A 14,467-nucleotide genomic window follows, 5' to 3' on the forward strand; every position below is an offset into this window, starting at 1 on the left:
ATTATTATTTATACTATTCAATAGCATTGAATATTTATTAAACACACGTATATGTTTATATCATGAAAAATAACATATAGATATACATGCAAAACCATTTATTATAATCGGGATCCGATTTCAGTTTCATTTATTTAAAATATGACTATATTCTTTTTTTATATTCATGATTTATCTTTTAAGATTATAAGATTTGATTTCTCTTTTAAAGAAGATTTTTCTTTTAAAAGTTCAAAATTATAGATATTCAAATTAAATAATATTTAAGAAATAATTATTTCAAACAAAATGAAATAAAATCAAGAATAAAAAAATTGCGTTTCTGATTTTGTTTTTTAGTTATCGAAAATGAAAAATTGAAAAAAATAGTCCTTATACAAACGAATGTAAGGTAGTTCAAGCAGCGAGAAACAACAGAAAAGTATATTTTCAAATTATAAATATTTTTTTCCTGAACTTGTGTAAGATAAGATTTGTATATAATTAAATTTAAATTAATTGTAACAAGTTCTATAAATTTTAATTGTAACAAATTTACAAGTGAAATGAAAAAATGATATTTTAATTTTAATTTTTTCCACTCTAGAGAGGTTAAAAAGAAAAGAGGTTAAGAATAGGCCGTAATTATAGTAGATATAAATTTATAAAAACTAATTTTCTTTTAGAATTTCTTTCATTAAAATAATTAATTAAAAAAAAAACACGCAGTTTAAGTTAAATTAATTTATAAAAATTTATCTTTTTTTAATAAATTTCTTTAATCAGTGATTGAAAAGACAGGCATAAAAGAGATGCATAAAAAATATTGGAAATTGAGAGATAAAAAAAGTCAAAGAATTGTTAAAAAGTCGTTGGAAAAGTTCGAGGTAATCGATATACGAGTTTCCTGCTTCCAAAAATTCTTTAAACTATTCACGATTCGAGAGATATTCTACGCACTAAAGGGAGGCATCAACGAAGCCTGCGTTTTCCAAGATTTTCCACTACGATAATTTTGAAGCTAACCCAGGTACACGATTTCTACAATTCACTAAATCGTTCAAGAAAAATATTGTCTTTCGAAAGAATATTGAATTTCTAAAGAATAGTGTATATTCTAAATAAAATATTTTATTTTATTTATTATATCTTTAAGCATGATTATGCTTGAGAATAAAGTTAGGTTAGAAAGCATTTAATACATTCATTTCAAATAATTTACATAAAACAATTGCTGAAGAAACAAATAAAATGATATTCAATACTCAAAATGATATTTGACTATTGAAATAAAGAAAACTAATAAAAATATATAAGTTTGAACATGTTTTGTCAAGAATTCGTCGCAAAATGAAGTTTTAACTCGTAAATTTATTTATATTTATAAATTATTTTTCTTGTTCAGAATTTTAAAATAAAATATAATGATCAAAATTTCCATAATCCTAGATATATTAAAGAAATAACAGAAACAAAAAGAATACAATAGTATTTGAATATATGACTATCGTCCGGGAATATATGCCAAAATATATATCTAAAGAAATAGATTTCCGGAGATTGACATTATCTGACTCCGTCTCTATATATTTATTAAGAATAAAAATGAGAAGTAAAATGATAATAACATTACATAATCAGGTTATTTTTAATTTTATCGTTTCTTTTAATTTTATCGTTGATCAATTAGAGATTTATGATAAATATAATAAGATTTATGATAAAAATGAATTTTTTTCAACGATTAATTAAATATTAGAAAATACCACAAAAATTGTCTCTGGAAGCTTTGTTTGATTTTTATAAATGGTAAATAATATTTTAAAAGAAGAAAAATTAATCATGTATTAAATTTCTACATGAAATTCTTCCAGGAAGAATCTTCGGGAAGAACAAGTTAAAGTAAAGTACTTATGTACGTAAAAAAGAAGAGGATGCAAGAAAATGAAAGAAAAAATTGGATATAAAATGAAAGTTGAATCGCAGTTGGAAAATAATTACAATAAAAGTTAAATATTTCGAGCAGACAATTTGAAATTCTGTTTGTATTTTGCCGAACAAGGACAAGAATAATAAAAAACGAAAGAGAAAGAGAGTCAAAACATAGTTCATTTGGTGTCAATATCCTTTAGAATGATAACGATGATATAGAATCTATAAAACTTATATATTTATATTGTATATCATCTCGATTAGTTATCTAACTTTACTATTTTCCATGGATAACATATATCGACAATATATTTATAAAATAAATATGCATTGGCTGAAAGTACATCACAGATAAGATCATATATATAATATCGCGTGTTGATAAGCGATAGAGGGAAATAAGTATATATAGTAACGCTTCTAAAAATGATAGATCTAATAAAACTAATCTGCTACCCCATTTTATAGATAATCAGTTCAATTGCAAAATTTAATGCGTCTAGTTTGACAAATTGACTCTTTTAATAACACTTAATTAGTTTAGATGAAAATTTAATGTAATTTTGATTTTGTTTTCTTATTATTTATTGATAAAAAGACCGAGCATAATATGGTTAAGATAATCTTGAATTGACTTTAATAATATTATAAATCTACATGTACTTCTCATTCTATATGTCACTTATTCATCGTCACTTATTCATTCCCACTATCGCATTTCCTTATCTTATTGTTTGAACTCTAAAAATTCAATCGTTTTTGCATACGTCAAAATTACTTTTACATTCATGGATTATTTTTCAAAGGATTAATTCCAAATACAAAAGTTTGTATACGAAAAATGTCGATTGAAATTTATTTTTTAAGTTACAACAATTTAAGTTTACATTAAATGAAGGGAAATGAACGTGGAATGAAGCCGTCTCATTATACCGCTTTTGTTTTAACTAATCTTAATCCTTTAAAAAATGCCTCACATTAACATTCTGTATAATTGGTATTGACTATGGAGCGAGTATATATTACATACCGTCACTTATGGAGAGACTACTGTATTTTATTCGCTATTGTGTCATCTCGTACTGCTAATATATTGCACAATAGGTGGCAGTTGAATTGTTCGCGCAAAAATAATCTTATATCAGATGAAAGTTACCGCAATGAAAAATATGGACAGCCTTGAGAAGATAACTTATACAATAGTGTGATACGATAAGGAATCAGATTTCTTATATCAGGCGAGAACTTGTTAATTGTTGATTCAATTGAATCGAATCGTACAATTGCGAAATTATTATTAACATTCTTATATAAAATGTATCGTTTAAATCGAACATTTACATTTTTTTATATAATTCGAAATATGTTATTGACGGATAATAATAATGAATAACAATAGATAATTGAAAAATATCATAAAGAATGTTTGATTTAAAATTAATGATACGAATAATTACAAGATAATATTAATTTTTGAGTATAGATCGAATTTGTTTTAATGCTTCATTAAAAAACACGTTAATGTATAAAATATTTAAAAAAGATATTCAGGATGACTTTAGGAAGATTTCTTTTTATAATTATCAGATGCACATCTTGAAACTATTTAAATTTCTCTTACTCGCTTTTTCTTCGCTTTAATAATAATTAGAAATAATTTCAATTTATGTATCTTTATGTGTACTGGTATATGTAGAGGTGAGCATTTAAATAAGCAAATGTTTATTTTTAATTTCACTAATCGAACTGATTACCATAAAAAGATTCATTTTTTTTTTACATAATGATTTGAAGAATTAAAGTATATTATACAAGCAAGATGAATTGCGTAATATGACTATTTCGAATTGACTTTTAAATTATTTGCTATGTAAAAAAAAATTAATTAATTAATCTTCAATAAAATTCAATAACTTTTTATAGAAAATGATCATTTGTCCAATTAGCATATTAAAAAATATATATTTCATTATAAATAATTTTAAAATAAAATTAACCTTCATCGTGTCCTCTTCACGTTTATCTACAAAACACTGATAATATTGATCCTATGTCCTCTATACTTTGCAATTTCTGTATAATTTTTGTGTTATTAGACTGTACGTGACTCACTCAAAATATAAATATCCTTACATCTTTTATATACCAATGGAGACCTTTCCTATTTATATACTCGTCACTGTACGTAAATTTATTTACGTAAATCAGCAGCGATCAACTATCGTGAAAAATGATCCTCGAGATACACGGTTGCTATTCCATTCGTAGAGAACGAACTGCTTGCGTCAGGACGAGTTAATTGAGCAATTGTTACGAGGCAGACTACGATCGGAAAATCGTTTCGCTGAGAGAACGAAACTTTTTTCTTCCTTCGATCCAATCGTGTATTATAGCGACTCAAATGTATATAATAATGGAGGAAAAAAAATAATGGGAAAATAAAATTGCTTGCTTGCAATTTTCACGATTTGTTGTATTATTCGAAAAATTATTTTGCACGTATTATTTTTTTATTTTTCTAAAAATTTCATAATTATACGATGAAAATTACATAAATTTGAATTCACTTACACGAATCATTTTTCAATCATTAGTTATATTAATAATTATAAAAGAATGTTTGATCTATAATATAATCAATTTGTTAAATTTTATGAATATTCCGATAATCTTGAAAACATCGAACTTTTTCGATTTCTTTGATATGAAACTTGGAAGAAGGTATATTTCAATATCGAGATATTTTGTGAATTTGCCAAGTTTGCTTCCAAAGAAGCATCTTTTTCTCCAACGAAAGATGAAAAGACTTTGAGACCAACTAGTCTATGGAAGCTCTTCCATTAATTTGACAGATGTACTTTTAACTACTTTTTAACTAGAAGGGAAAAAGAAAATTCGTTTGTATCGAAATGCAATAGTAATTTTTTTTTCTCACGCAAAACTAATTCTTCTGGCAGAATAAAAGAAATTGAAAAAACATCAAATTGTCATGATTTCTCTAGGGCATTGCTTTTTAACCCATATATCACGATGCAATAATATATTGTGAAAATATTTCAAGTGTATAGTAGAATTTTATTAAATATAAAAAAATTTGATATTGATTGTTATTAAATTGTAATATCAATATCAAATCATCAATAACATGAATGAAAATAAATTACAATTAGTTTTTCAATAAAATTTATTTATCTTTATTGCAACTTATTGGAAATAATATTTTTATATTTTTAATAAAAGCTGTAATAATAAGAAAAAGTAAAAATTCAATCGTATAAACCAATAATAATATCAGGAAAATTGTAACAATCTAATAAAACTTATCTTAAAATATATTATTTTATTAATTTCGAAAAGATTAAATGAATAAATTAAAACGTGTTAAAATATATTTTCACTTCAAGTGAATGACAATTTTCATTCCAAAGATTATAACATAACCTAACAACTTTTGAACTGTATCGTTAACCTAAAAAAGGTTGAGCAACATTGTTCTCAGGTCGTCGAGAAATTGGCCACAATAGCTAGTGACAATTGCCCGAGTGAAAACAAGCGTGGGCAAATCATGAGTGTAGGGAATTCGCAGTTACTACAAAAGTCAAAAACTAGGAACTATTGACGCAATGTTAATCAGCGAAAGAAACAATACGCGGGAACATCGCGAGAATAGTTTAGATTGTTAGATCGAAAGATTATAGTTTAATCGCGACGGAGATACGTACGTAACAGCAAAATAGGTTTATTGACACTTCGTCTACCGCATTGCGCCATGTTTCAACTAAAAAATTTAGGGAAAAATTTCTGACCATTGAAAAACGGAACTAGATATTTTCTTACCATTAATTTCAATCTGACAATAATTACGTAACAGAAATATTTTAATTATTATTATTTTAGTTTAATAAATTAAATTTATAATTTTAATATTATTAAAAATTAATTTACTTTTTCAATGTGAAATGAACAAATAATATCAATACAGTAGTATCTGTTTAATTATCTTCATAGACTACACGAGTGATAAAAAAAACTGCATTGTCTCAAACTAGAATTATTATATTAGAATATAAAAATACAGCATAATTCGAAAAAAAGAGGACTAATTTACAGCCATTCTTATTCCTCGAGAATTCACTCGTATCGTCGGACGAGAAACACGTTTCATTTGGCACAGTTTTCGTTAAAGGGCCGACGATTTCTATTGGAAGATGGTACCGGAAGAGGAAGAATAAACGACGGCGATAACCACAAAGCTTCGTGACGTTCTATATAAACGTTCTTTCAAGTTATCCTCTCTTTCTCTCTGTATGACGGAATTTTCCTCGTGTATCGTGTGTATCGACAATGGATAGAGAAACCGCGGTCTGAAACGAGCTTCGTTGTCGTCATGTCGCTTCACGTTGTTCGGATAAACGGTCGCCGCGATTTCGTCTGAAAAATGTATTTCTGCCTTTTACAGCAAAACTGGATCGGACCAATGGGATAAAAAGTGGACCGGACCACTTTATCGAGAACATTTCGAGTTGGAGGACGAAATGGTCCTCAGATCGATGATGCAAATTACTTTGGCAGTCGGAAAAGACGAATATAGAAATGTAAGATATATGGAAGAAATATGAGACTATAAATATAATTTTGTCCATGTTCAATAATTTTGAATCGTTCAATTTTTCAAAATTCAAAAATCTATGTACAAAAATAGATTTCGTATCATCGATCAACAGAAGTGATACATCGAAAAATATGAAGAATACATAGTTACAATTAAATTTGGACAAAAGAAAAATGATAAATAGAAATCGAATGAATGAATATTTAGATATTAAATAAAATAACAAATATCGAAATAACTTTTCAAATACATTATTCGAGTAATATTATTTAAAATATTATTTAAAATAAGATAACATATTAGAACGAATAAAATGAATTTATTTCGATTTATGCAATTTTTTAACAAATATTTGAAGAAAATTATATTTATTACAGATCCAAGGCTTGTCATGCTTATTATGAATCTATAATTATCCAGAACAAAATTTAAAATTTCTGAAAGTTCTAACAGTCTTTGAAAAATTTACAAAAAAAAAATAAAGAGCATCTGATTATTCTCATACTCTTTTCATCAATAGAAAATTAGAATATATTTCAGCAGAAGGAAACTTTTTCAATATTACATGATAAAACGTAATAACATTAGCGGAATTGATTTATGAGACTTTAGATGTTTAGCCGATCCCAGTACATCCACGCATTTGTTTCATTCTTGTTTCACAGGATTAGGAATGATTGCTTAATCACAGTGCAGCAATCATGGAGAAAATAATGTGTATAATTATTAGAAAAGCAGCCAACTATGTGAAATTAAATATATTATTTTCTGACACTTTAAATAGTTCCAGGAGCAAAAAGTTTTTAAAAAAACTTGACTTGTTTTAAAAAAAAATGTAAAAAATCAAGAGATATGAAAATTTCCACAAAAGTATATTTTCCATAATATAATCTTGAGAAAACACAAATAAAGAAAGATATCGACAAATTAAATTATATCTGAACGAAGAATAATCTTATCACTGAAAGACATAATATATGGTAAAATAATCGATATTATTTCTATTTGGAATGAAATATTGTGCCAGAAACATTTGCGATTAAAATCATTACGATTAATCTGTTAATAATGTTTTTAGTAACATAATTGCCATAACGAAATGGAAATTTTTCGTGTTATGACAGGTATATTTATTGTGTATATTTTTGAAAAAAGAAATTACCTTCCTATGTTTTTATTAACAAAAATACTACATAGTGTGATCAATAAAACATTTCTAAATATATTTAAAACACTAATATTATTGATTTTTCAAAAAAATCAATTATCACTGCATAATTCAATTTTCAATTCATAGTAAATGCATTTATTTTGTGTTTAACGAGTATAGTTATATATTCTTCATGTTAATTAAATATACATCTTTAAAATAAAATTATATCTTAATAAATTAATATGTAATTTGTTAAGAAAGTTTGCTGGAGAAAATTTTTATGATGATCTTGTAGAAATTAGAACATATATGTTTGGAATGTGTCAACGTAATCTTAAATCGTAAAAAATAACAAAACTCATAATGAAAGGTGATTCGCGTATAAAATCAAAGATTAGTCAACTCTCATGACGCATTGCTTCTTCTATAGACTGCGAACAGTCATTCGACTCTTGAAACGTCACGAAACATTGTTAATTTTTCTCTCCATTTCGGTCTGCAATTGACGCGGCACAACGTAACACAAACGCGACACGACTCAACGCGACGCGACGCAAGTTTGCGTTCAATTTGAAATAGTGGGAGCATTTCCGGTTGATCGCGGATACCGCATTCAATTGATTCTTCGACATTCTAATAATCATATAGATATATATGAAAAAAATTAATTAATTGAAATAAACAAATGTCGCGAACAACGTTCATGAAAAATAAAACAATTATTCGTTTAATAAAAATAAAAAACACTTTTCGTTCGATGAATAATTCTTTCTTTCTTCATAAAAATAATAAACGAAGACACAACGATTTTCATTTGGAATATTTGCAATTTGTTTGTCATGCAAATTTTGTATTCAGAATAGGATATGTAGTTTAAATAAAAGAGATTTTGATCAAAAATTTCACAGTCGCGTTCGAGTCTCAACGACACTTCATGCATTTCACGCGCATTTTTCATTTCACCGTGGTCGTTGTAAAGTACCTCTTCAGAGTTTGCAGAGCAATACGTGTCAAGTGTACATTCTAGTCATATATATAGATGACTTTTTTAACAGAAAATTGCTAAAAACCTCGAGACTTTATTTTTAATCTCATCTAAAGAAGAGGTTAAAACGTCTGCACTCTAAATGCCAAGAGAAGAATTAGCAGCAGGAAAAAGAATTAATCTGACTGACGAAGATGTTATATCCGCCTGTTGTAAACATTGAGAGTGGTCTAGAGGAATTAACATTAAAAACAGTGGACGCGCGCGGATGTAAGTCTGTTGACGTCGTCTATCCCAGACGAAACAAATGAAAGAGACAAACGAAAGAAAAAACAAAACTAGATATAATTTAAGATTACGGAGAATCTCCGATTTGAAAGAATTATCAGCTGACTATGAAACAAAATTCGATAGATTAACATTGAAACTTTATTATTTAAATCTGTATATAAAGAAATAGGCAATGAAAAAAGACAAATTTTTTGTCTCTATAATTTAAAACTAATACCAGTATGTATTGAAAGAAATTTTCAAAAGTCAATTACAACAATTACTTTTGAAGTTATCACGTACAATGAAATTATGATTTACGTAATTTTCGTTGATTTTGTGATATGTATGTAATAAGAAGATGTAATAAGAAAAAATAAAAAATAATAAGAAAAAAATAATTAAAAAAAAAGAAAACAAAAATCAAAATCTGATAGACAAAGTTTCACAATTCAGCATTAGTCGTTTTATTGGACTCCGCTTACTACTCTTCCACGATCAATGCATGAATGGGAGTCGAAGACACGCAATAAAATAGTAGCATACGACATATGTGTGTACATTTATATATATATATATATTTTATATATATATATACAGATACACAATAATACAATTACAGTCGCAGTATCATATCTTAAGTGTATTATGCGACAGCATAATCGAAAGAATTCAAGATATTTATTAATCAAATCATTGACACTAAAATACCTGACGCACGAGAAGAAAATCGCGATGCAATCTATACACATCAGCGATATGGAGTTGTCAATTGTTAAGCGACGATACTCGACTATCACTGATCTCGCGAAAGAATCGCGCGAATAAGACACGAGCGGTTTGACAGATCCGCGGGGTCGATGCCGCGCGTTAATAGCGAAAGAACATCTTCGAGAACTCACCGACGGCGTATTTGGTTTTCGTCGTCATCCACATCTCGAACGATTCAATAACGGTGCTACATGCCTTGCCAAATGGCCACCAACCACTCGTAGTATCACGAAAAATTCGAAAACACAAACATTGGGTGTGTTTGCCGCACAAGTGCTACCCTCACAGCTCTCTCTCTGGCGTTGAGCAATGTTGCCGATGGCCACTACGAGTTGTGGCTGATTGCCGGCAACGCCGCTACTGCTGCTCTGGTAACGTGTTCTTCAGGAACGTATTTAGTCACCAATTTTGACTTGTTCTTCCAAATTCAAATTTATTTTTTTATAAATTTTATCTCAACATGGACAATTGTTTGTAACTATTGTAACTAATTGTAACTATCAAAAATGTTTGTATTTCAAAGAAAAAATATAATCTACATGCATCAATTTGATCATTTACTTTTATCATGAATATATTATACTTTGAATTTTATAATCTAATTTTATAAGCTAAAGTATGAGAATACGTTTTTATAAAATCAAGAAAAAGATTTTGATAATAACGTTATAAAAACGTTATCTTTACGCACTTATCACTATAACATATAAAATTAAAAACAACTCTTTTACATTCCTACTTTTTGTAGTATATTATCCATTTATTTAAAATAAATACAATTATCAAGAAACAAAAGTAAATCTACTATAAAATATAAATTTCATAAATTCTCTTAAAGTTTTATGTACAGTTTTTGTCCTTATATAAAGTAAAATAAATGATGACAAAGACCTTGACCAAATGTAATATACGGCGCGTTTCAAATTGAGTGTAGACTAGATCGAAGCTACGATGAATTATATTATTAATGCTTTACAGTTTGTTTATTGATTTATTGATTTAAAAATTGATAGGTTTTCCAAAATATGCAGCTAAACAGGCTTCTTTAAAGGCTTCCGAACATGTCTGTAAATGATAAAATCAATAAAATCAATACTTAATGTTTAATCAAATATTGTTGAAAATACTTACTGGATGTGCATGACATGTCCTTGCAACATCTTCTGCACTTGCTCCATATTCTATTGCAAGAACTGCTTCATTAATCAATTCACCAGCAACTGAACCAATCATATGTACCCCCAATAATCTATCTGTATTTTTATCTGCTAATACTTTAACAAAACCATCCGTTTCGAGATTCGTTTTTGATCTGGAATTTGCTAAGTGTGGGAATTTCCCAACTTTGTACTCGATACCTTCTTTTTTTAAATCTTCCTCTGTTTTGCCAACCCAACCAACTTCTGGATGTGTATATATTACATTAGGTACACAATTGTAATCGATATGAACAGCACCTGTATAAACGTATAATTTTTATAAATTTTTCAATATATAAAAGCATGATGCGCTGTTGGTAAGTTGATATCTGGAAAAGCGTGCGGATGATAAGCTCCACTTGCCTTACTAAACATAACATAAAGTGATATATGCTCGATGTCGTTTATTAAGTTATGTTAATAGATATGATAAATTTAACCAATTATGAGAATGCATTTGATTCGATTATATGTTCGACTATATGCTTGTTAAGTTGTTTAAGTTTATCTTATTAGATTTTACATTTTTTCGTATATCAACTTATCAGCAATATACAGTATAATATATGTATCTTATTACCTCCGGCAATGCCTTCAACAGTAATAATACCCTCTTCTTCAGCTTTATGAGCCAACATTGGTCCATGGATACAATCTCCAATAGCATAAATCCTATATAAAAGTAATTTTACATATATTATAAGAATTATAAAAATAAAAAAAAATATATAAGAAAAAAAAAACAATATATACTTACGAAGGTATTACTGTTTGGAATCTGTTATTTACAGGAACTCGACCTAATTTGTCTCTTTCAATTCCTATATCTTCTAAACCTAAATTCCATGTATATGGCCTTCTGCCAATGCAAATTAAAAGCACATTGCAAGAAATATCCTCTTTCTTGCTAGGATCTTTTGCATCTTCAACAGAAACAGTAATTTCATTGCCTGTTTTTTTTGCACCAGTGACTTTTGTTCCCAATTTAAAGTTTAAGCCTTGTTTACTTAAAATTTTTTGTAATGTTTGACTAACTTCACTATCGATAGCTACTCCACCAATAAATGGTGAATATTCAATTGCTGTTACTTGTGAACCAAACCTAGTAATTAATAATTAAAGCAATTAAAAATCATTTACATTCCATACATTTAATTTCGATAAGAAAAATACCTCTGCCAAACTGAGCCTAATTCCAATCCAATAACACCAGCACCAATTACTATAAATTTTTTAGGTATTGTATCTAATGATAAAGCTCCGGTAGATGAAAGAATTTGTTTTTCATCGAATTCTATACCCGGAAATGGTGTAACTTCACTGCCAGTGGCAATTATAATATTTTTAGTATTAATTGTGCTTACTACTGAACCATCTGGACTAAGTGCAACCACTTGATTTGGACCAGTAATTTTTCCATGACCCTTTACCCACTCTATTTTATTTTTTTTAAATAAGCCAGCAATACCACCTGTTAAAGCTTTTATTACACTCCGTTTTTGTTCCATCACTTTATCAAGATTAAGCTTAACATTTTCAACTGCAAGAAAAAAAAAATGATGGTTAAATTATGATATTAAATTTTTAATTTAAAAAGGAAAAAATTATAAATAAATTAAATACCTATAATTCCACGATTTTGTAAATCTCCATGTGTCATATGATAATAATGTGAATTGTTTAACAAAGATTTTGATGGAATGCATCCAACATTAAGACAAGTTCCACCTAAAGTTTCATCTTTTTCTATGCAAATTGTTTTCATTCCCAATTGTGCTGCTTTAATTGATGCAACATATCCACCAGGCCCACCACCTATTACTACAAGATCAGCTTCTAAAGTACTAGTGTATCTACGTTGTTGTGCAGCTATCAACCCAGGTACAATACGTTTGACACATGATGGCTGGTAAAATTAGAAAAAGAAAAATGTTAATTAAAAAAGTATTTTTTTAACTTTACTTATCTTTGCATCTTTTTAATTTTGAAAAAATCAAATATAGATGACATAACCAACAGGTAAAAAAAAATGCACTTTTACGTTGAATAATGAATTTAAGAAACTAATTTTGCTTTTTCAAACATCTGATTAATAATTTATATCTAAAAAAAACTGATAATAAAGATAGTTAAGTCAATAATTAAATGAAATATACAAGAAAATCATTTGTCCTTCAAGATGTTACGAAATAGATTAAGTATGTATGGTTCGATAGTGAAGATTGTGATGCATCCATGTCACTGGATAATGAATAATTTTCTTTTTAAACTTACTTTCCCAGAAGTAGTCACCAAACTCCAAAAAGTAGCTTGCATCATTCTTTATAATATACTTTACTATCTAATATAAAGGGGGTCAAAAAGAAAACGAGTCCACGGCAGTGAAAAATGAACACTACCGGTTACTTCAATATCATCCAACTCGCTTGAGCTTTGATAATTCGATATATTGGCTATGTGTTTCAAAACTAGCTGCTTGATGGCGCTAGTGATCTATTATGCAACAAAATAAAATAACTTTTTTTTTTCATTGATTCGATTTGGATCTAAACAAGATATAGCATAGACTTAATATTTTATAAGATTTCGTGCCTCGTAAATTGAAACTTAAAATTAAAAATATTACTTGCGATCAATTATATATCAATTATATTAAACAAATAATTGAAATTTATAAAATTAATAATTTGTTTCGTTACATTTAAAAAATATATATATTTTTTAAATATTTATATTATCATAGAAGAAATAATTCATTAATTATTTTAAATATATTATATAATAATTTTTATAAAAATATATAAATTATTAGTTATAATAAATTTAAAAAAATATAAATTTAAAATAAAAATTATTATATTATCGTTTCTAATAATTTATTCTATATCAATGATAATGATCGTAAATTTCTATATGATCTTATGAAGGTATACATAAGATTTGTAAATTCAGAATATAATTTTATTTACTGCTATGAACTCATGTCAAATAAATAAAAATTTTAAACATGATTGTTCTAAGATGTAAATAGAATAAGATTAATTTTTAACCATTTTGTTCACATTTTTCTATTTGTTTAATTTAAATCAAAATTTGATAAAATGAAATGCAATTTTTATTGATTTATTTCTGTGAAATATAATATAAATTATTGAATTATCAAAGAAATTATAATATACATATAATCACAGATTTTAATATTAAGATTTAATGCTAACAATGAATAATATAGTAACATAACTCTATTTTTCAATCAATAATATTATACGAAATATAAAAATGAATTGTATTTCATGTCTATCTAATTTTTCGTCTATGGTTTTCTATTATACTATTATACATATAGTTTTTAACATTAGTAAATATTAAAAAACGAAGAATTAATTTAAAATTGTATTTTATAATGAGAAATTTAAATTGAAATTTTATAATTATAATCTATACCTATAATCTAATCAAATACTTAAATATATGAATAAAGTATTTTTAATTTTATATTCAATTTAATTTAATTATTTCGATAAATCCATATATTTATATTTCATTAAATTGTATGTACATATATA

The 14,467-nt window shown here is 26.8% G+C and overlaps 2 protein-coding genes and 1 long non-coding RNA gene across 5 annotated transcripts in view; 1 reads left to right on the forward strand and 2 right to left on the reverse strand.

Moving 5' to 3' along the window:
* LOC108000329 (dedicator of cytokinesis protein 3) overlaps window positions 1-10,051 on the reverse strand; it is a 49,533-nt gene extending 39,482 nt beyond the window's left edge. Inside the window, exon 1 of one of the 3 annotated variants that reach the window (XM_017060574.3) lies at window positions 9,834-10,051. In XM_017060574.3, coding sequence (XP_016916063.1) covers window positions 9,834-9,867 — 34 coding nt within the window. In that variant the 5' untranslated portion in view covers window positions 9,868-10,051. Of the gene's footprint in view, window positions 1-2,941; window positions 3,015-9,833 lie in introns of those variants that run through there. The other 2 variants (XM_017060575.3, XM_062086438.1) reach the window with 2 other exon arrangements.
* Window positions 394-2,085, forward strand: LOC114577859 (uncharacterized). Its single transcript, XR_003698244.2, has 2 exons — window positions 394-1,009; window positions 1,854-2,085. It is a non-coding gene; the product is annotated as an uncharacterized LOC114577859 (long non-coding RNA).
* Window positions 10,052-10,427: 376 nt separating the features above from the next.
* LOC108000330 (dihydrolipoyl dehydrogenase, mitochondrial) lies at window positions 10,428-13,394 on the reverse strand. Its single transcript, XM_017060577.2, has 7 exons — window positions 13,176-13,394; window positions 12,525-12,807; window positions 12,075-12,441; window positions 11,659-12,003; window positions 11,482-11,573; window positions 10,834-11,159; window positions 10,428-10,767 (listed from the first exon to the last, which is right to left on the reverse strand). Exons 1-7 carry the CDS (start codon window positions 13,218-13,220, stop codon window positions 10,702-10,704), a joined length of 1,524 nt encoding a protein of 507 aa, XP_016916066.1. The 5' UTR covers window positions 13,221-13,394; the 3' UTR covers window positions 10,428-10,701.
* Window positions 13,395-14,467: the final 1,073 nt, after the last annotated feature.

Source organism: Apis cerana, linkage group LG16 (genome assembly GCF_029169275.1).
Source record: "Apis cerana isolate GH-2021 linkage group LG16, AcerK_1.0, whole genome shotgun sequence".
Classification (NCBI taxonomy): Eukaryota; Metazoa; Arthropoda; class Insecta; order Hymenoptera; family Apidae; genus Apis; species Apis cerana.

Coding starts and splice junctions, on each gene's coding strand:
- LOC108000330 (XM_017060577.2), bottom strand. CDS start 13,220: ATGATGCAAGCTACTTTTTGGAGTTTGGTGACTACTTCTGGGAAA. Junction 11,574..11,658: donor TTCCAAACAGTAATACCTTC/GTAAGTATATAT, acceptor ACTTTTATATAG/GATTTATGCTATTGGAGATT. Junction 10,768..10,833: donor GGACATGTCATGCACATCCA/GTAAGTATTTTC, acceptor TATCATTTACAG/ACATGTTCGGAAGCCTTTAA.